The sequence below is a fragment of the Osmia lignaria genome, chromosome 8, assembly GCF_051020975.1.
Source record: "Osmia lignaria lignaria isolate PbOS001 chromosome 8, iyOsmLign1, whole genome shotgun sequence".
Taxonomy (NCBI): domain Eukaryota; kingdom Metazoa; phylum Arthropoda; class Insecta; order Hymenoptera; family Megachilidae; genus Osmia; species Osmia lignaria.
This window is the reverse complement of record NC_135039.1, coordinates 9440692-9463601: the sequence shown is the minus strand read 5'-3', so window position 1 is coordinate 9463601 and position 22910 is coordinate 9440692. Positions and strand designations below refer to the sequence as shown.

The 22910-nt window shown below is 40.5% G+C and overlaps 2 protein-coding genes and 1 long non-coding RNA gene across 7 annotated transcripts in view; 2 read left to right on the top strand and 1 right to left on the bottom strand.

Moving 5' to 3' along the window:
• The window catches only part of LOC143305497 (uncharacterized), a 743008-nt gene that overhangs the window by 149677 nt on the left and 570421 nt on the right, over positions 1-22910 (top strand). For all 5 annotated transcript variants that reach the window (XM_076689414.1, XM_076689415.1, XM_076689416.1 and 2 more), the window contains exon 2: positions 15173-15363. In XM_076689414.1, coding sequence (XP_076545529.1) covers positions 15279-15363 — 85 coding nt within the window. In that variant the 5' untranslated portion in view covers positions 15173-15278. The remainder of the gene's footprint in view (positions 1-15172; positions 15364-22910) is intronic.
• Positions 5378-6112, bottom strand: LOC143305543 (uncharacterized). The gene is made up of 3 exons (XM_076689578.1): positions 6018-6112; positions 5798-5947; positions 5378-5639 (listed from the first exon to the last, which is right to left on the bottom strand). The coding sequence occupies exons 1-3, from the start codon at positions 6030-6032 to the stop codon at positions 5484-5486; spliced, it is 321 nt and encodes a 106-aa protein (XP_076545693.1). The 5' UTR covers positions 6033-6112; the 3' UTR covers positions 5378-5483.
• On the top strand, positions 9854-10479 carry LOC117611191 (uncharacterized). Its single transcript, XR_013062557.1, has 2 exons — positions 9854-10262; positions 10406-10479. It is a non-coding gene; the product is annotated as an uncharacterized LOC117611191 (long non-coding RNA).

Here is a 22910-nt window from a genome sequence, read left to right as displayed (position 1 = left end):
GCATGAATAGACAGAATATCGAAAAGACTTCGTAACTTTTAAGGACCGTTCGTGACTTGGTCGAAAACAACGAATTGGCTATGATCTATCATAAATTAGTCTTTTAGGAATTTTCGAAGTGAAACTATACCATTCTCTGAATTTCCGGCCTTCTATCAGCTCGATCACCCACGTCGAGGGTTTACAATGTAATCTTTGTCTATTTATATAAGTGTACGTACAGATGATGTTTGAATTTCGCTCTTAATTTATGACCTTCGATACAAAAGGTCCTCGACTGATATTCGAGACATATCGATACTACAGACTATCGATAAATATTCCCATGGCAGTGTCGCCATAACACTCTAAACATATTCACGTGATAATGTTTCACGTTACAGCCTCGTTTCGATCTTCTTTTTCTTTCCTAGCGCCATCTAATGCTCTTTTGGTGCCCTTCCCTGCCCCTGCGTTACCGTGTTATCCTTCTAGCCGATTGCTGTTCCGTGCCTCTCCCTCTTCCACCACTCGCGATCTGTATTTCTCTACCTCTTTCATCCAGTCTTCTCCTGCGCCGTTTCTTCCCAGCAGCGCTTTCACCCTCTCTTGCCATCCGTCTTTTCTCACTTCGCCTGTAGCGCATCTTTCCCATACATGCTCCCATGTTTCTTCTTCCCATCCGCATACTCTACATTTCCTTTTATCTTCTTTTTCCCAACATTTTGCTTCGTTTATTTCGTTTCCCAGTCTGAATCTGGCCACTCTTCTCCATCTTTCCTCCTTCCATCCTTTTTCTAGGTAGCTCGGTGTTCCTGGCTCCTTTATTATTTTGTACCATTTATTATACCTTGATTCAATTATCTTTTCCCATCTCTCTTCTTCCTGAAGCTGTATATCCTTCTCCTCGATTTCTTCATGTCCCATCTCTCCGCTGCGACTTTTGTCCTCTATCTCCACCATTCCCAGTCCCCTTTCCTTGAAGAATTTTTGTCTTTCCTCTTCCCACTTACTTCTCTCTTCACTCCTTGCTTCGTCTCTGATTACCTGTTCCCAACAGCTTCTGGCCAGCTACCCTCCTCTTCCTTCCCACAACTTTCTTTTATACTCCCACGCCAGCTTTCCTGCTCTTAATCTCATTTTCCATCTTTGCAGCTCCTCTCTGAGCAGATATCCTGGCGTACGACAGTCCACCCCTATCGTCCATCTCAGGAATCTCTCTTGTAGCCCCTCTATCGCTCTCCATTCCCTCCATCCCCATATTTCTGCTCCGTATGCTATGATTGTCCATACTAGTCTGTCCCATAGCCATATCCTTCTTTTCCAGTTTTTTCCAAACATTCTCTTCCCAATCCCCCATACTTGTCTCATTACTATACCCGCCTTCCTGACTCTATCTTTTACCTGAAGGTCACTCCTTTCATTTCTTTTAAATACATACCCTAGGTATTAAATTGATCTACTTCCTCTATTTTCTTTCCCTTCCACGTCCATTCTGTCGTCTTCCATCTTCCTACACCTTTTCTGAACTTCATTATTTTCGATTTATCTTGGTTCAGTTCTAACCTCTTCGCATCCAGGTATCTTTCCAGCCTTCCTAGCATCGCTCTCAGGCCCCCCTCTTCTTCCGCCAGTACCACTACGTCGTCTGCGCAGGCCAGTGTATATATTTTCCTCCCTCCATGTCTGCCGTCAGTAGGTTATAGAGGATCGGGCTTAGAGGGCACCCTTGCCTCACTCCTCTTGCTGTCAAAAACACCCTTCCGTTACCCCTTTACTCGTTCTTACCCTGCATCTGGTCTCTCTCAGTATCTCTTTTATTCTTTTCCTTAGCCCTTCCTTTACTCCTCTTTTTCTCAGGGCCTCCAGTAACACTCCTCTGTCTACTGAGTCGAATGCTGCCCTCAGGTCGATGAAGAAAGCTACCACTTTTCCTTTTGCCCTCTTTACTTGCCTATTTACCAGATAGTTTAGCACGTAAATGTTATCTGTCATGCCCATCCCTCTTCTGAACCCTGTCTGGTTTGCCGGTATCATTCCTTTTCCCTCTGCTTCCTCTCTCAGTCTCTCCGCCAGGACCGCCGCGTAGATCTTATAAAGCGTGGGCATAAGCGTCACCCCTCTATAGTTGCTCGCCTGCGCTCCTTTTTTTCTTAACGGGTGCTATTATTCCTTCCTTCCATCCTTCCGGCCAGCCCTCCCCTCTCCAGACTCTATTACCCATTTCTCGGGCCCATTCCAAGACCTCTTCTCCTTCATATTTTGAAACCTCATCTCTCCCTATCGCTTTTCCATCTTTTAGCTTAGCTATAACTTTCTTTATCTCCACTTTGCTTATTTCTGCTTCGGTTTCCTCCTCATCTCCCGGTTCCCTTTCCCCTCTCAGGACTGCTTTGACCTCTGTCCTCCCTAGGAGATTCATAAAGTGCCTCCTCCATTCCTCCTCCTTAATGCCCGTTTTTACTCTCCCTCTTCTTTTCCTCTCCCTGTTTATTATCCTCCATACCTCTCCTTCCGTTCTTGCTTCTTCTGCCTCTTTTATGAATTTCTCATTTTCTTTTTCCTTTTTTTCCTCACACAATCTATTGTATTCCCTTTTAGCCTTTTTCTATCCCTCCCCTTCTATTCTCCCTTTTCTCCAGTCTCTTAGTACCTTCCTCACTTCTTTCTTCTTTTCTATGCATTCCGCGTCCCACCATCCCTTTCTCTTGTGTTTCCTTATTTCTCCTCTTCCTTTCTCAAGTCCTTTTCTAAATTCTTCTAACATTATCTCCGGGTCGTCCTCTAGTTTTCCCTTCCTTATCTCTCTTCAAGCAATTTCGTTTTTGAACCTTTCCCTTCGCTGCTCTGACCAGTGTCCCCACGCCGCTGGTCTTCTTTTCTCCTCTTCCTCTCTCCCCCCTCTTTTTCTTCCTTCCAATTTCACTATCAGGGGGTGGTGATCCGAATCTATTCTGTCTCCTATCTCCATTCTCTTCATTCTCTCCTACCCCGCCTCTTGCGCGATTATGTAGTTTATCACAGTGCTCCATCTTACTCCTGTATACGTAAATTGTCCTTCTTCATCTCCTCTTATGTTTCGGTTTAGTATCTCCCATCATGTCTCCTTCAAGGTCTCTAGCGGGACTTTCCCCTCTGCATTTTGTTTTTTTGTCCTTTGAGTTCCTTTTCCCCTCCTCTCCATCCTCCTTTCTCTCCGTTCCTCCCCCTCCTTCCTCTCCTGTTCACGCGTTGAAATCCCCTCCTATTATCGTTATTTTTTCGTCTTCCATTCGTATTCTTAGTTCCTTCATCTTTTCCTCTATATCTCCATTCACGTACACCCCCACTACCTTCCATTTCTCCTTCCCTCTCTTGAACTCCGCTGTCATCATTCCACTCTTTCCCTCTTCTTTTGTTATCTTTCCTCCTTCTTCCATTAGTGTCTCCTTTACTCCCATTAGCATTCCTCCTATTGCCCTTTCTTTTTTATTTTTCCTTTCTGCTAGCTGAGCTTCCCACTTGTACTCTTTTGGCAACCACTCTTCTACCTTGTCCCATCCTTTCTGTTCTAACTATGTCTCCATTAATACTACCACTTCCCACTGTTTAATCGTCTTCCAGAAGTCCTCATCTTTGTTTCTGATCCCCGCGCAGTTCCAGAATCCTATCTTCCACTCCTCTTTTTCTCCCCCAGTCCTTGCGGCCATCCCGTTTCTCTTCCCTCCCTTCTCTTCCTCTATCCTTTTCTCTGTCCTCTTCTTTTTCTTCTGTTCCTTTTCTTCTTCTTCTGCCTAGACCCTCCTTCTCCACCTCTCATTTGCTTTTTCCCTGCTTTCTCTCCATTTCCCTTCATCTCTCTTATCCCTCATTCCCTTTCCCCCTTGTTGGATGGACCCTCGTTGTTTTCGTGCCACTCTTTCCCTCCCCAATCCTTCAGAGTTTCCCTTTCCTCGTCCCACCTCCACCATTTACCTTCAATTCTGATTCTCGCATAGTCCACCCATACATATTTTCCTTTTTCTCTTTCTTCCTTTGCTATCCTTCTTAAGGGCACAGACTCCTTGTGCCATGACCTGTATGCGTGCACTCACACAATCAACGGAAAGCATGCACGTATACGCCATGCGTGAGAGAGACACTCGATTTCGTAAATTTCGTTTTTCGTCTCGAGAATTGCACAAATGAAATTTTCGCAGGTATAGCACCCACGGGTAGACTTCACCACAGGGTGGTCTGGTCCGTTTGAACGCTAATAAACACCATACGTTGAGAAAAATGATATTTTCGACACTGTAAGATTGAGACAGACGATGTTGTAGGCAAACAACATGGCTGCTGAATGCTGCGTTCGGCTGCATTTTAGCAAATATTGGACGATTTAATGGTTTTTTCACCCATAGCACACTAGACCACCCTTCCTTGAACTAGCACAATGTCACTGAAATTCGACTTTTCACAATTTATCACTTCTGGAAGACGTAAAACGAAATTTACGATTTGCACGCATCAGACGTCAAATAGACGGAAGAATAGTTCACTGATTTTCCGTCAGAGGCATTGATGGTATATTTGACCACGTTATCATCAGGGTCGATAAAAGCAGAAATCAGTCGATAAATGTAAATTCTAATTTACCATCACAAACGGCTACGTGAATATAGCCACAAGTAAGGCATAGTTGCCGCAACGTATTAGACTTCTGTCACGCTGTTCACACCTGTTACAATTGTAACCATCAACACAATGAATCGGCTCGAGCCGAGAAAGAAGTCCGAGAATAAAACAATACATATATTAATGTGTGCAACCATAAATCTTTTTTATTCATATGTATAATCATCTTTTTTTATCAATGAAATTACAGAGATATGCCAGATAAATGAATTATACAACTTGTACATTTTTTAATATTTAGCATATTCTATATGCGAAAAGACATAGAAGGCGATATAAATGTGCTGTTTGTATTCCTATTTATGTATCTATCATTTACTGACGAGATTTTGATTCCTGCCGGGCATACAAAAGGACAGTGTGAACGAAAGAGAAGCAGCAAGAACGAAATAATACACATAACGTACGCGACCATAAAACTTATAAGAATGAAAACTACAGGACATTAATAATGTCAACAGTTTCACTTGAAACTAATTTATTGACTAACTCTTACACTACACTTATACATTACGGTTACACCAATTCTAAACGCGTTTATAAATACAAAAGAAAGAATCAGCGGCCGATGCTCGCCTGGACAGCTGATCGCGCGGACGGCGTAATGCGTGCAAGTGCGAGTGAGAAAGCAAGCTGACGATACCGATGCCTTGGCGAGACGGACTGTGTTTTGTCGCACCGAACATCGCTTTTGACTTTCGCGAATATTCTCGCCCGCGGGTTCGTCGTGATTATTCGCCGAAGATTCGCAACAAAGGGAATAAGAAATAAACAGATATATAATAATTTAGTATATGTAATAAAATATTTATTGAATTTAAAAAAAGTGGAATTTATAAAACAAAAAACTAAAAAATGTTAAATATCACTTGGCGCCCGCCGCCTCTTCTGCCGCCCCGGCGTCCTCCTCTTCCGCCACGACGGCCGCCCCATCGGCCACCTCTTCCTCCGCGGTGGCCGCCGTGACGTCCTCCGTAGATTAATTTTTTCACCATTTTTTTGATCTGAAATATAATAATGAATTTTATTAGAATTGTGACATTATTAAAAAACAAAAAATATTCGTGGAAATTCATTTGTTACTATTGTAGAAATGATTTCCGTTTCACGTGAATTTAATTGTGCGACATTTATTACATAGAAAAATTACGTTTTTACTTACTTGTGAAATCGATAATTTTTCCTCCTCTGTCTTTGGAACTTCTTCTTTCTTTGTGCCTTCTTCTTGCTTTTCTACTTCTTCTTTCTTTTCTATTTCCTCTTTTGTTTCTACTCCTTGTTTCTTTTCTTCTACTTCTTTATCTACATCCATCTGTAATGAAAGTAATATCTGTGAAAAGAACGTAATATTATGAAACATTCTGCTTGCCGATTATACACACCTTGTCTTCAGCCATGTTCAAGCTCGACTGTCTTTTGTCATGGATGCTGAAAGCACTCGCATGGCATGGTGGTGGGGATCAGGACCGTGGTCACTGACTTATAACATAAACCCTTTTCTAATTTCTAATTTTACAGATTGAATTTTTATTTTCATGTTATATTTTTTCCTTACAATCTGAAATTATAATCTTATAAATGAATCCAACCTCAAAACTTTTTTTTTATAATAAATATCGACGTCATTGTTCTTTTTTTTTCGTAGTCCTTAGAAACACTCCCCACCGCGGTACCCTCTGTTTCTCGGTACTGTGTTTTACGTCTTCACGACAGTTTTCACGATAGTTGCATTCGAAGCAAGGAATAGATTACATCATAGAATTTATTTCAAAGCTTTGAAAGTGTGAAGTGAAGTGAGAGGTGAATATTGTTGTGGGATAGTGACAATGAGTGATAGTGAAAATATTGTCATGGTTGAAGATATAAGAAATCAGTATGAAGATCAGTGTTTAATAAAAAATAAAAGTCGTCGGCCAAAATTACCAATTAGTACGAAAAGATATTCAAAAAAAAGAGCATGTCGCGAAAGAATACGGCGTTTCGCCCTTCAGAATATTTCCGAGCCGTCAACATCCGATGGACAAACATACACTCCCGAGAAAATTTACTTGCCATTGGATGAAGAAACAGAACCGACAAATTGTACAGAAATGTTAGAAGAAACGACGGAAGAATTGTTTGAAATTGAAGAAACGGACAATACAGAAGATGAATTAAATATAGAAGGAACAACTTCCGAAAATGAAGAATTGATCATAGAGAAAACTGTAACGAACGAGCCTGAAGAACAATTCTGTCTACCCAGTGGCTTGAGTATCGTGGACATGCAGCACATCTTTGCCGAATTTCAAAAAATAGGTGACCATGCTAAAAACAGGGAAGACTGTGGAATTAGACACCTGAAAATAACCGGCATGAAACGGTCGGGTCTGAGGACCACTCTCAGTGTAATATGCGATATGTGCAAATATACAGGTGAAATCCACAGTGAACCTGACGAAAGCAATCACATGGAAACAAACCAGTGTGCCGTTGCTGGAACAATTGTGAATGGAGGCAGTTATGCCCAAATGGAAGAGTTCCTTGCAGCGATGAACATACCCTCCATGTCGAAGAAAGAGTTTAGAAAACATCACGATAAAATAGTGAAAACATTAATTGTTGCTGCAGAAGAAGAGATGGTAACAGCGGCAGAGGAAGAAAAACGCTTGGCCATTGAAAGAGGCGATATTGTTTCCGGATGTGGAATCCCTCACATCCCCGTTGTGGCCGATGGAAGCTGGATGAAACGATCATACCGGACTGGAACGTACGATTCCGCGTCTGGAGTCGGCGTTATAATTGGATATCACACGAAGAAAGTTTTATTTATCGGTGTGAGAAACAAGGTGTGCAGGATTTGTCGATGTGCTGCGAAAAAGAAAGAAGAGCCACGAAAGCACACCTGTTTTAAAAATTGGAGCGCAAGCCAAGCATCAACGGCTATGGAAAGTGACGCTATAGTTGAAGGTTTCAAGACCAGCGTAGAAAAACGTGGGCTGATTTATTTAACACTGATTGCTGATGGGGATAGCAGTGTTTATAAAAAAATTATAGATGCAGATCCATATAAAGCACAGATTCGTGTAAAAAAAATTGAATGCACGAATCATTTATTGCGAAACTTTTGCAGAAAAATGAAAGAAGTTGTAAAGATGACAACACCTGGTCCATTCAGAAGAATCGTTGAAAGCAGCATTCGGCGAATGCGTGCGGGCATAGTAAAAGCAGCAGAGTACAGATACAGTCAGCAAGTAACAACCGCTGAAAAAATTAAGAATTTGTATGCCGACATACACAATGTTCCTAGCCATGTTTTTGGTGAACACGCAGATTGTTCAAAACTACAATACTTCTGCGATGGAACGAGTAAAAAAGATGAAAAGAACATTGTTCCCGAATTGCTGAAGATGGGAGTGTACGAACACATTAAACAAATACTTCGACCTCTGTTGGCGCATGCTGAGAGTTTGCTGTATAACAGCAACAATAATGCCGTCGAAAGTTTCAACGGAATCATCGCAAAATATATAGGAGGAAAAAGATTGAATTTCGGCGAGAGGGGATCTTACACGGGAAGATGTGCTGCTGCTGTCCTACAGTATAACACAAAACAAGTGTTGTCGCGTCTGAATACGGCGATGAACAAGAAACCGCCCGCTATTTTACGCAAAATAGAAAATACAAGGAAGAAAAAAAATGAGAAATACAGTGAAAAGAGAAAGGAAAAAAAAATTACAAAGCACGCGCGGAAACAATTCCGTTCTGAAAAGGATTCCAATTACGGACCAAACGCTGAAAAGCCGGATATGGCTAGCAATATTTATGAATTAGAGCAAAAAAAACATATGGAAATGTTACAGAATTGGCAAAATAGAAGAGATGCCATTGAAGAAGAAACCATCGGTCAAGCGAAAAATCCGAGATGGTTGAATTACAAATCTAAATTATTGACGGCGTCTAATTTCGGACGAATATGCCGTCGTCGAATTGGCACGCTCTGTGGAAATTCAGTGAAGTCGTTAGTGTATCCACGACTGATTAGTGCACCTGCAGTACAATACGGACAGGAATGCGAAAAATTCGCACGTGAAGAACTAAGTGTGTGCATTGGTGTGGAAATTAAAGAATGTGGATTATTTATTGATAGTGCCGTCCCGTTCTTAGGAGCTTCGCCAGATGGACTTATAGACGAAGAGGGCATTGTGGAAATCAAATGTCCGAAAACGGCGGAGAATTTATTGCCGGAGGAGGCAATCAAAACTGTTGCAGTTATTCGGCGTATATTTGCAGACGCAGAAGGAAATGCATTGAACAGGAACCACTACTATTACTACCAAGTACAAGGACAATTACATATCACAGGTAGAAAATATTGCTTATTTTGTATTTGGACCCGAAAAGGGTTAAAGTACATTAGAGTCAATAGAGACGATAACTTTTGGCAAAAGAATATGGAGCCAAAATTAATTCAATTTTATTTATTGTGCATGTTACCGGAATTAATAGATAGCCGGTACAATAGGGGAATGCCCATTCGGGAGCCTCAATTTATAACAGAGGAGAGAGCAAGCTTAGAAAAGCGCAAAAGGTCTCTCTCAGAAAGTAGCAGGAATATTACTACTGTCCGGCGTCGCACTGTACTGTAAAGTGCAGTACCACTGACTCTGTTGGTGGTTCACAATTGCACGAAATAGCAATTGTACTCGCGGATCATACGATCTCGTGAGTTGTTCGACGCCGGTATACACATTTTAAAATAGTGACCTATGAAAATTCAAAAAAGGTCTTATGCGGACAGTAATAAAAAATACTGTTACTGTCCGGCGTCGCACTGCACTGCAAAGTGCAGTACCACTGACTCTGTTGGTGGTTCACAATTGCACGAAATAGCAATTGTACTCGCGGATCATACGATCTCGTGAGTTACGCGACGCCATACTATATTTCTTTGTTTTGTTTAAAAAATTTGTTACAGATTTTCGAAGAAAGGATTCCCGAGAAGAGGTTTTTTGGATGGAAGCGAGTGTAGAACTCAAAACTTATTTTTTCGACTGAAATAATTTTTTTCTTATTCCATTCTTCAAATTATTCATGTCCTGTAGTTTTCATTCCTATAATTATACAAAATATTCCAAAGTACCTTCGACTTATTCGAGATACGTTTATATATCAGTAAAAAATACAACATATCTAAATTTGAGCAAAATCCGACAAAAAACGTTAAAATGAATTTATTTAATCATCTTTTTCCATTAACTTTTCCTTTTTGCAATATTTATCTTCATTCATCTTCGTTCATCTTTGCATGAACATTTTTATCGTTGAGAAATTAAACACAGCATTTTCCTCTTCTCGAAAAAAATTAAAAAATTATATATAGGTATATTGAAGACAGCGTTACCAGGACAAATGGACTGCAAATATGCTGCCTAATCATGTATAATCGGCAAGTATAATCTTACATAATTAATATTACGTTATCTATACATAAATTATTTTCTTCACAGATGGACAAGGAAGAAAAGGAAGAAAAGAAGGAGGAAATGAAAAAGAAAGAGGATAGAAGAAACAGGAGAAAGAGGTCTAAGAAACGAAGTCGGATAAGAGGGAAGAGAAAGGAGAATCTGAGGCCGTCAACGTCGCAAGTAAGTAAAAGCGTTGATTCTTCTATGTAATAAATGTGGCGGAATTAGATTTTTCGTGAAATGGAAATTATGTCTACAACAGTAGCCACTGAATTCCTACGATTGTTTTTTCTTCTTATAAAACATTCATTATTGTATTTCAGATAAAAACAATTTCCGATGATGCAGACGCCGCGGAGAAGGAAGAGGCCGAAGCGGACGGCGGGTGACGGGTGGCCAATCATTGTTTATATTCATTGATTATATTTGAATGAATAAATATTGTATATATAGATTAATTTACATGTCTTTATTTTTCTGTCCTATTCTGAAATTATTATATTTCAATGAATAAATATTGTATATGTTGATCAATTTACATGTCTTTACTGTTCATTCCTTTTCTGAAATTATTAATGCCATGTACTTTTTATTCGTATAAGTTTTATAGTCGCGTATGTTATGTATATTACAGAGTCTCATCGAATCTGTCGTAGTGTGTGACTTGAACATAAACATTTCCGCCGATCGGCCCTACGTTGTTTCATTCATGATGCTCCTTCTGTTTCTATCGCGCTGTCCTTTTCTATGTCCGCCTGGAATCAAAATCTCGCTCGGCTCGAGCGAATTCATTTTGCTAGATGGTCAGGATTGTCACAGATGTGGCAACACCGCGAAAGAATCTCTAAAATGATGTGATTCGACAACTACGCCACCTCACTTTCGTTTCTTATTCTGTATAATGACGTTAGATGTCGCACCGTCAAATGTCGAATTTCTCAATTATGTGTTTCCACGATTGCCCGATTCTTTCCAATGGCGCTTACATCGATTCGGAGGAGGCCTCGAAGGAGTCTCTGCCCTTAACTTCCATTGTACCCTCCTCTTCCTCTATGTCAGGTCCTCTTCTATTTTTTCGTCCCTGCCCTTCAGGGCCTTCTTCTTCTCCATCACGTTTCTTTTGTGTTCCATTGACCTCAGTCTCAGCTGCACCATGTTTACTTCCTTCTCCCCTTCTGCATATCCTACTGGTTTCACCTCCTCTATCGCGTCCTGTACTCCGATCGCTTTCAGTAACTCTTCTGCACTCTCCTTCATCTCTTCTCTCTTCACTTTTATCCCTTTAATTATTAGATAAACACTTTATTCTTTATTTTATTTTATTTAAAATATAAACACTAATAAATAAATAAAATTCAATTAAAAATTAGGAGTTCTTTTGCTCCTCTTCTACCTCTTCCTCCTCTTTCACCGCTTCTGCCTCTTCCTCCTCTTCCTATTCCTCCTCTTCCTCCTCCTGCCCAATATTTTAATATTCTATTTTCTTTTCTGAGCTCGGTTATCTGTAATTTGAAAAATACACATAAAGCTTATGTTAAACTCGTGCAAATGCTGACCTACGCTAATCGATCGTAACGTATTTACATACCTTCTTCTTGTATCTCCCGGCCATTTCTCTGTACCTCATGTACTCAGGCCACCACGTGCTCGATCCTGCGCTGGTAGCCTCTACGGACGACGACCTATGTGAACGCCGTGTTCGAGGAGGACTCCGCTCCCAGGACGAAATCCGTTGTCTGGAAAGATTCCGTTCTCGGGACGGACGCCGGGGTCTGGACGGACTCCGTCCTCGGGATGGAGTCCGTTGTTCTGTAATAATTTCTTTGCTACTCGTCTAAAAACAAGTCAAAAAAACAATGGAACTGTGAAATGGATTTGAAACTGCAATACATAGAAGAGTACACGTTTATCAAGGTTGTACATTCGGGTACAAGATAGGCTTCCTTCGGCCAAGATTTAGCGCAGGAGGGGAATGTTCACATTTATAAACGCTGGAATTTCCAGGTTTAAAAACTTTGAAATGCATATATTTCCAAAATTTGTAATTCTGAGATTATCAAGTGTCGAAATATCTGTATTTTCAAATGTCTAACTTCCGTGATTTTAAAGTTCAACTAAATTTCAACTCAAGAAAACCTGTATTGCACCCGAATGTATATATTTTTTCTAGACATTTCGTAGGTAAATTATAACATAACTTTATTATTCTACGTGAGAACAAGTACACGAATCTCTGATTGTAAAAAACACGCGAACACTCAAACAATCAGAGTTGACACAATAGATTTCGCACACAAAATTATAACAATACTGTGACGATACAGTAAAAGCTGGATATATACAATAAACATTGGAACCCAGACGTTGCATATATCCAGCCGAGGTGTCGATTCTGGGCATTTAATGTTTCATGTATCCAGCCGAGGTATCGATTCTGGACATTTAATGTTGCATATATCCAGTCGAGGTGTCGATTCTGCGTCCGTACACATCGTTTGTATTGAGCCGCGATACCTATTCTACGTTCGTACACAAGATGCGACGTGTTGCATGTTGCATGAATCTTTGGTGTACGGCTTGCCTTATGTTTGGTATCATTTTTATCAGAAAAATCTCACAAATACGTTAGTAAAAGTTTCATTAAGAAAAAGTTAAAAATAAAAAAATTTTATCGTTGAATTAGTATTAGTCACACCGATATAACGGTTCGGATCGTATTACACGGCTTCCTCGTCGAGCGTCTCGGTTCGCTTAGGGGGATCCCCCCAAGTGGAGGGGATAGCGATGTTGCATATATCCAGCCAATCTTTCCTTGCATATATCCAGCTTTTACCGTACATAGAAGAATATTAATCTAAAATGAAATCGATAATTTTTAAAGGGAAGTTTCATATATTGGAAGAATATTTAGAGGAACAGTGTAAAATTTAGTAAATGAAAATAATATGAAATATGAAATCAAATTGAAATTGGGGTTCTCTCCACCAATTAGAATTGATCAAGTAGACGATATTCTATATCAGCAGTCCATAAATTACGATTCTGCTTCTGTTTTTGTATGCTCATGAGTTGAGGATACTGTTTTCGGTTTTAAAATGTTCAAACAAAAATTACATACATATAAAATGTTTAAGTGTGTTGGATTCCGGGTTGGGGAATCAGGTACAACACTTTTAAATATCAAAACGTTTATTGAACGGCAAGAACCGCACGCTAGAACTGACCACAGAAAAGTCTACTGAACGTTTTTGGGGAACATCTATATATAAGGTAAGCGAGAGTAACTGAGGGTCAGCGGATGGTCAAGGTACAAGGGGCAGGATGAATAACTGGGGAGAAGAAGCTACATGAGTAAGGAAGGAATAGGATGACTAACTAAGTGCAGGAGGCTAGATGAGCTGGAACTGTGACTAGGATATGTTTGGATTAGGTTATCTTTGTTGGTGGTGAATTGGTCATACAACAAGTGACATGACATTCAAAGTCCTGTTCATAAGTAATTCACAAATAATTTTTCAACCTCAATTATAGGGAATGTTATTAAAGGAAGAAATAAAAATTCCTGATTATAGATGTAATTTAATTTCATCAATAAAGAATTTATGAGATCGTTTATTTTATAAGTAGTTATCTACATAATTTTAGTTTTGTCTTTTGGTCGGCAATATTCGGCAATATATAAAAAAAGTTTGTCGATCATTGTTCTATATAATAACATTTTTATATGTAATCAATATCCCCTAATAATCTGAACTCGCTTCTCCTCGAAAATGTGAACCTTCATCATTTAAAAATTTTAGGATTTCAAAACATCGGAATTCAAACATTCCAAACTTCTGAGCTTTCAGAATCTAAAATTTCAAAATATAAAAATTTAAGAATTCTAAAATGTTAGATTTTCTATATTCCAAAATTTTTGATCATGAAAAATTCAAAATTCAAAAATTTTAAGATTTCAAAATATAAAAATTTCAGAATTCAAAAATTCCGAGATTTCAGATGTAGGCATACGATACTCGTGTATCTACTGTAGACCGACTGTAGACTATGAACAGCCGTTCGCGGCTGTACGTGTACATTTATCTAATGTTTACTAACATCTTGCCTCCCATGTCCTCGAGCGAAGTTTTGTACACGGCAAGCAAAAATCAGTTTCCTGACGATAGTCGAGTCGAATACATTAATAAAGACAAAGACGGTGATACCATTAACATTCAGAAAAATCATTTATTTTCCTCCCGCTCGATACAGCCTCCTACACGGACTTTCTAAATTCCAGAATTTAAAAACTTCAAAACACAAAAATTCCAGATCCTAAAAAAATTAATGTCAATGATAGACATCTTTGCTGAAATTTTACATAAATACACGTATTAACTAGTTATTGCACACATTTACTGTAAATTTTTATATTTTTACGGTGATATATATTACCTTATTTCTTAAACATATTACAGGAAGACGATAAAACGGCGAATTAATATTCTGCCAATCCTCTTTTAAATCATCTTTTCCATGATGCTGGGATTTTTAAATTATAACATTAAATCGACTTTCAATTTTATTATAAAATGAAATGATTATTCGTATGATGATTAATCTAAATTATAGTCAGAAGAAAAAGTATCAACAGCGCATGTTCAGCGACCGTTAAACGTGTTTGCCCTTCGCTAATCACACGTGCGCGTGCGAAAACTCGCACACAATCGAAGATACGACTTGACGATGGCAATAAGTTCAACGAGCGAATCGCCCCCCAAAAGTCCGCTTGCGTCGTTCAAAATCGAAAGTTTCTACCACCACCGTTGCGTCGCCTCGCTGAGCTGAACCCCCTCCATCATACACGGGCCCTTCGTCGTTCGTCGCCATTACAGAATCATTCCGAATAGAACGGTCGACGCGTACAGACGTATTAGTATATTATATTGACTCGTGTGTCGCTTTGACTAGAAAAATTAACTTACGGTAACTTGTGTGTAAACGTGCGTTTCGCAGATTAACCTCTAGCTAGTTATTCAGTGTTACTAACTAATTTTTTGTAATTATACTTTGAAATTGTATTAATTTCGGTTTTCGGTTTTTTTCTACAGTTGCTTGTGCGCGTATCGAGACAAGTTCTGAAGTTGCGAATTTGGTGCCCGTTTTTCGCGAAGAAGGCTTCATTGAAGAATCATCGTTTTTGGTCGACGTTACTTTATGTGGAAACGAAAACTGCAAGCAGATCGAACCTGGAGGACGTTACTGCCCTCAACCAGCAGACCATGGGCATCTTCGAATTCTGGTAAGTGATACAGTTTCTATTTTTTTTGACATTGTATCTTTGCATGAAAATTTTCATTCTGCGTTTAATAACTGGCGTCGACAGAAGCGAATCAAGTGAAGGGGGCATTTTCCACGATACATAGAAAATAAGCCAACTTCAAGTTCCTTTTTCTCAGAATTTACCTTAGGCATCAACTTCAAATTACTAGAGCATCTAGTGTATCATACTAAATGCGTACTTGAACTACAGGGAATATTGAAATACGGAATAGAAAAATTATACAAGCGTATAAATGTGTGGATTTTTTTGTACTCTTACCTTCGACATAAAAGATGCTGCTAGTCTTATTGTAAGCCGAATTTCAGAAAAAGCTTTTCCTAAAATACGTGTCACCCTTAGTAGTAAAAACCCACAAAGTTGTAACTAGATCGGTCGAATGGTTACTGAGAAAAAGGAACACGAGTGCAGGAAAACGTGTGATTTTATATAGGAAGTATTTTTCTAAAATTTTGCCTCTATCAATTTACGCGTTAAGCTCAACTTTGTGAACAATTCTCAAAAATTGTTTTAATTGTAAATTCTGATTCCGAATATTGTTTATTATTACATAAAGAAATAAAAGAATTCGATTTTTGGAACCCCAAAATGCCCACTTCTCTTAAGATTTCTGGTGCCCTGAGACTATAAAACTTCCATAGGTCCCCATAGTTGATAAATTTAGTTCGAAAATTCTACGGCATTGATAATTTCTCGCATTTAAGACTGTAGTAGAGGGTTCTTTCCGGAAATGGAAAATTACCCAGCGTCGATGATACGGAAACATCGAAAGGATTCGCATTTTCATAATTTAATGATTTGAAAAGTTTTAAAAAAGAGGATTTATTTTTTTGGCAATTGGATTCAAAATTTGCAAAATTATAGTTATAGATTATAGTCATAGTTATAGATTTATAGATTTTAAAGTTACAAAATTGTTTAATCATGAAAAATCATTAAGTCATCATATAATGATATAAAAATTTTAAAAAGGGGATATATTTTTTAGCAATTGGATAAAAAATTTATGAAATTACAGTAGATTTTATTGTTTGAAATTTTGTAAATTATTAATATAATAATGGCGGTAAATAAGCATAAATTCTTCCCACACAAGCTTTTTATTAGCGTCGGATTAAGGAGAAATCTAAGGAGGACTAAATAAACTAAATTATCATTTATAAATTTTCTTTCTGATTTATTATCTGCAGATATTTCAATTCGTATTCCTAGTTTATGTACCTCTGTTTCAGGGTCGCAGAAATATTTGCTCGGGTAAAGGGGGGGTGAACTTGTAGAAAACCTACTCCCCCTGCGGTTTCGTTCATTTTGAAATATGTTGTAAAAGTCGATATTTTAAAGAACTTTCTTCCTCTAAGCTATATGTCGGACTCAATTAGAGATATTCGCGAAAGAATATTGTTACTACCACAGCGAATTCTGCCTATTCGTATGCGCTCGTCGCCATGTGTGTGCCAATTCTCTTGCCTACCATTGCTATTCTACAAGTTCACCCCTGAACCATGTTTATCAATCACTCGGACCCAAGAAATCTTAATTCGGTTCTGTTTTTGATTGAAAATATCAACATAAGTTAATGCATTTATTAACATTATATCTGATGAGATAATCCCGATTGGAATGTCCGTTACAACTTTGGATTAATCCAAGCAATTCTAAGTACGGCAAAAACGGCCTTAGGGTTTACATTCCTTTCCTCGATCCGCTCGATGTTTAAACAATATTTCCACACAGATTTTCTTATATATTTATGGCGTGTTTATTCGGTGCATAACTGACACCTGACACCACGACCGTTGCTCTGTCGAGGTTATCCTTTTTTATTTCGCAGTAACGGCCGTCGGGATAACCCCTCAAGGTGATCGAATGTGCGTTATACCAAATTCGAATCTAACGACAATTTATTATATCTTATATATTTATTGTACGATTCCTGAGAAATACCAACATCATCCATGCAGTAAAGATTCGATGAAAGCGAAACGCTCGGGACCGAACTACAGTGCCGAACAAAAGTATTAGCATAATCCGGATTTCTATGTAACATCCGGTAAATCTACATAATTACGGCTTCTGTGAAAACGATTGTTTTTATATCAGGTTTTGGTCAAAATATACTCCAATATTTATAAAAAGATAAGTGTAAGTGGCGCATGCAAAAATAAGAAACAATAAATAATAAACAATTATCGAATTTGTTTGATATTAATTTTTATACAAAAATAATAGACAAATAATAAACCATTATCGAATTTTTATTTGAGAATTTATTAAAATAAAGTATTTGTGTACATCTGGAATTGTCCACGAAGAAGCTTTAGAAAGTTCTTATTTTATAAGAACAAATTTCTTATTCCATAGCTGTAAATGTTAATAACTTTTCTATTTGTGAATTTTTGGGGGGAAACTAACCCTAACTGTAGGTTAGGGTTAGGTTAGGGTTAGGATAGGTTAGTCATTTTCCGTGGAAATGCGTTCTTATCGAGATAATACGGGAATGGTTTATTTGCCAGTTCTGAATTCGGTCTCATTCGATTTGTCGTCCCTCAATTACTATAAATCCGAAGTTTGGTTGTCCTAAGGTGGGAGGCCTTTCGGAAGTATACCCAAAGACTGTTTTTGCAGAAGCCGTAATTTTGTAGTGTTACGTTGCGCGCGTGCGACGGCGCAACGTAAAAAGGAAAGATAAATATAATAATAAGTGGAGATATAGGTAGTTAAATTTCAATTAATTGGTTGGAATTCAACCCCTAATTCCTGCTTCCCTGTTTTAGCGCGATAGTTGATATCGCTGCCACCAGTCTCGAGCGTGTTAACGCTCTCGACAAATTAAAAGACGAAAGACAAAATTGATAGGATGTTAAAAGATTATAATTATTAGCCTTTCGTTGAGTTCGTTCAACGCTTGGTCCCGTACGGGACCCTCCTTGAATCTGGGTATGTTGGTAGGCGTGTTTTAACTGAACGGGTGAGGTGTGTTCGAAATAAATGGAAACTGTTTAACTAAATGAAACTGGTTTAATCGTGAATGAAAATCAGATAATTGCCAAAATTATGAGTTCAATAATTTAGAAATTCCGTTAAATTGAAAATTACCAGTTTTGCAAAAATGTGAACAAATGTAAAGATGCTTAAAATTAATTAACAAAATATGATTGTATAAAGCGCTCTAATATCACAACTGAAACCGACGAGTATATTACCAGGCGCGTAAAAATGATTATAACAATTTCGCTTTCCAAATTTAACTATACAATTGGCGGTTTCCGCCTGCGGTACACCCCAGCCTGAGAGATTCTCGTAACTCTCGAAAGAGCTGGACTAAGGTGCCCCCTTAGATGATGGAAAAGAAATTGGAATTGCGAAATTGTAATAAACGGAAAATAGTATTTAATATTGAATGATATCGATACCTCGTACGGTGGAACGATCTGACCTGAGGAATTCTCGTAACCCTGAAGGGCTGGACCAGATCGCCCGTTTTGCCAATTGAATAAACGTCGTGATCGAAAAATGTAACTGAAACGACTTACCGTTATGGTGTACAATAAAATACAAGATAATTCGCTTGCTAAGTTTCGGTGTATTCGCTTGATGATCTGGAACACCAAAGAAACGGTAAGATGTCGATCACTGCATTTGTCGCGGCGAGGACGGATTACTACGGACGAGTACGTCGACGAGAGACAAACGAATATCGAATTACGATTAATATAAATTACAACGAATACAATTACGCGGTATGAAGTTAGTACGGGAACTACGCGGGCAAACGATTTAAAATCGGAAAGAAAAGATAGAAATTTAGGTAGAAGGAAGATTTTACGTGCGCGTCTGTGAGTCCTTATTCAGAATACCGATTATTTTAACTCGCACGGCACTCTGCCTCGCTACGCGGAGGACTTTACCGCAGAGAAAATATCGCGAACTTCCGAATAACTCTGTCTCTCGGACACACGGGCTCCCGGTCACGTACTTACGATTGATCGATCAAGAGTGACAAATTTCGTGCGTGATCGAAGGCTGAAGGGCCCGTCGCGCGAACATCGTCCTTGGAGGGGACGGTTTGGCGAATCGTAGCCCGTTTTCGGAAGTGTCGCGTGCCCGGTGATTGGCTAAGACGCGCGAGCTAGACGAAGATCTTTCATCCCCTTTCTTTGGTGTTCCTTCCTTTTCTCATTCGTCGCCATGATAGTTTCAACGGTTTTCAGAAACTACGCAGTATTTCTCGTTATACACATAATTGATTAACGGCCTTTATTCGAGATGTAACTATTAGTTTAATTGGAATGCAATTTGAGATTTGATATTGAAATATAGATTAAAATTGAAATATCGGGTTTGATAGGAAACCGTCATCCGTATATCATGAGCAAAATTATTCATTCCCGATTTGCAATAAACAGTATGATTTTATATGTTTAACAGCGGATGATGCGCTTACGGTGGTTGTAGCGCCGCGGCGAATTATGCAATCTATCGCGCATTAAAACTATCGCCTCGATATATTCGGCATTTCGCATTTTATAAATTTTAAACAGTTCTAGATCTGGCGAACGTTCCTTCGAGAACGTTCCTTTGTTCAAAATTTGCCGTTATCGCTAGGCAGTTCTTAGAATTCCGATACAATAGTGTTTATTGCTTCGAACGACCCTTGATTTTCGAACGGCGGTCGAACGTTCGCGACGTTCGCCTTCGTAAGGGTTCTCAACTCTTACTTTCATTGTTTAAATCTGTTTCATCCATCCACTCTCTCATACCATTATTACAATCAGGTAACGATGATCGTTGTTGGACCGGCTGACGCTTTGTGCAACAGAGTGAGAAAGAGGTTTCTAACAAAAGAGTTATTACGATTTTCCCGTTTCTACGCAGTTACCAAGGGAAATTCCCGAAATGCGAAGCACTGGCTAACTGCGCAGCGCTGGTGTTATTGCTACGGCTCTCTCTCTCTCTCTCTCTCACTCGAGCTAACCCGAGATTTTGTGCGTATTAGCTTCTTATTACAATGGCTGGCGACGATAGTTTCAAGGAGGGTCACGTAAACTATTGAAAAGTAGAAAAATAGAAACGACCTTTCCTCGTGTACCTCGCATGAGAAATTCTCGTAACCCTCGAAAGAGCTTGACAAGATACGCGATTCCAGGGTAGAGCAGGTAAAGAAGAGAAAGCGATAGAGGAAGTCAAAAATAGAAAAGAATTAAACTCAAACTCTTCCCTGTACATCCCTGCATGAGAAATTCTCGTAACCTCGAAAGGTTTGGCAAGAATGTACAAGGTCGAAGAGGAATGAAAAGGTTGGCGGAAAACCGAAACACCCGCCTATACGCCCCTTACATGAGAAATTCTCGTAACCCAAAAGGGTTCGATAAGGGACGCAAGGCGGATAAATTTCAAATTTTCCGCCCTGGCGTAACAAATCCTCCCCCCTTAAAACCATCGCCGCCCTCAGTGATGCTAATCTAAAAATCACGGAGTATCGGTTGGAATACCCGGTCATAGTTGACCCGCAATATCAGGCTGGGTCGGACGCGCGCTTGACGATCCGCGCTCGTCCCGCCGAACGACAAACTCAATACCGCAGCCCTGCCTTGCCTTTTGATGATTTCGGTGACTTCAATGACCGTCTGCGTGGTCACTCCCGAGCATCCTTCCACATCCAATGTGACCAGGTGGAGGCAGCCACGAACGATGGCCGTGGTATCCTCGTCCGTTATGCCTTGGCTGTCACGTGCTCGAACCTCCCTTAACGTGTCGATGGTAGCCAGGGCCGGTGCCGACACCGACGGATGGAGATTGTTTAACGCGATTCGCTCCAGCCTTGGAAGGTGTCCTAGGGGCTCCAGGGCGAACTGGCCCCTTACATTGGAGCACCCTGAAATATCGAGCTCCAGTAGCTGATGAAGATGTTCTCCCACGTGCCTAATAAAGGTGGTGTCCACCCATCCACAAAATAAAATGCGCGCGACAGTGAGCTGTCGGAAGGATTCCGGCAGCGAACGCGCAATCTCCACCGGTCCTAACTCTAGTTCGATAAAGACCGGATCCGGCACTGGGGCAGCGACTGGAACATTCTCCTCTTCATCCTCGCCGATGGTCGTGGTAAAGTCGATATCAATTAAGACCATTTCCTGGACGGATCGATGTAAGGCTTCATTATTCATTAAAGCTCCGAGCGGCTCGGCAGAGGTCAGGGTGCGGCACTGAGAGAGTTCAATCGACGAGAGCGATCGCTGGGCCGCCAGACATGCGGCCACCGGTGATGCCAACAGCGACGCGCAATCGCGAAGCCGAAGTTCCCGGAGTGCCGGGGTCATCCGCGACAACGCCGCCCCCGCGAACCCAGAGCGTGTGGCCCTGAAGCTCGCGAGACACGGCGCCGTCGCGAACAAACCCGACAATTCCGGTTCCACGTCTCCAATCGTCTTACCCAAAGAAAATGTGACTAAAGTCCCCGCGGTCGACGTTAAATCGCGGACTCCCGACGGGCGGATGGTCGTGCCCGTTAGATCGATGACCGTTAGTCGCGGACAATTGCGTGCCGCTATCGCCAGCACCTGCGGCCGCAGTCTCTCGGTGACCCATTGATCGTCGAGACGCAACGTCGCGACGTAGGGGCCCATACGACGGATTGCCCAGTTAAAATTCTCGGTGGTGATCCGGGGGTGCGCCCATCCCTGCGGCCAATGCCAGTCTGCGGTGGACAGTACTCGTTCGCTGGCGTAGGAGGCCAGGGCGTCCACTCGCGAAGCGCGACAAACACCTTCCATAGCTGCCCGGTCAGAGAAACACAGGAAGCTGGCGATTCTTGCCAGAACCTCCACTGGCAGTGCTGGTGCTCGGCGCGGCTCCCATCCTCGAAAGGGGTCAGGTCGGCCCCGTGGTCGCCATAGGGCTGCCTCGTTTCAAGCGTCGGCCACAGCCGCCTTGATCTTCCGCTTGTGGAAGACCGGTTTCGTGGCCTCCACCCACCGAATAGCTCGTTCGGCCAGGGCTGCCGTCGGAAAGGTGACGAAGGCATACGCCCCCGTGGACTTCCGGACAACCACCACCTGGTCCGGGTTGTACTCCTTGAACAGCTTCATGAGGTCACTAGTACGGGTGAAAGCCGGGATCCTTGTCACGAAGACCCGACGTCCCCGATTCTCCTCTGCCGTATTTCGATAAACGGCCTTCGATGTCGACGCCATGATGAATTCCTAGATTATTTAAATACATTGTAAAATAGGATTATTCGCACGCTAGATTTTGATTTGAATACGGTGTTATTGCTCGGTTCGCTCCTGAAAAGATCGTTCATTTCAAAATAAAATGCACTGCGCCAGCCGGACCTTCATGGAGCTGTGTTGCCCCTTCATCGATCAATTCGATTTTACGGATAAACGGCCGACTGTGCAGTGATCAAACATTCCTAGGTTTCCAGAATTTTAATTTATCGATATGTTTGCTGAAGACGTTTCCAATTTCATCCTTCAACACGACGTTTTTATTAGGAGTGATTTTAACTA

Coding starts and splice junctions, on each gene's coding strand:
- LOC143305543 (XM_076689578.1), bottom strand. Junction 5,640..5,797: donor AAAAATTATCGATTTCACAA/GTAAGTAAAAAC, acceptor ATTATATTTCAG/ATCAAAAAAATGGTGAAAAA.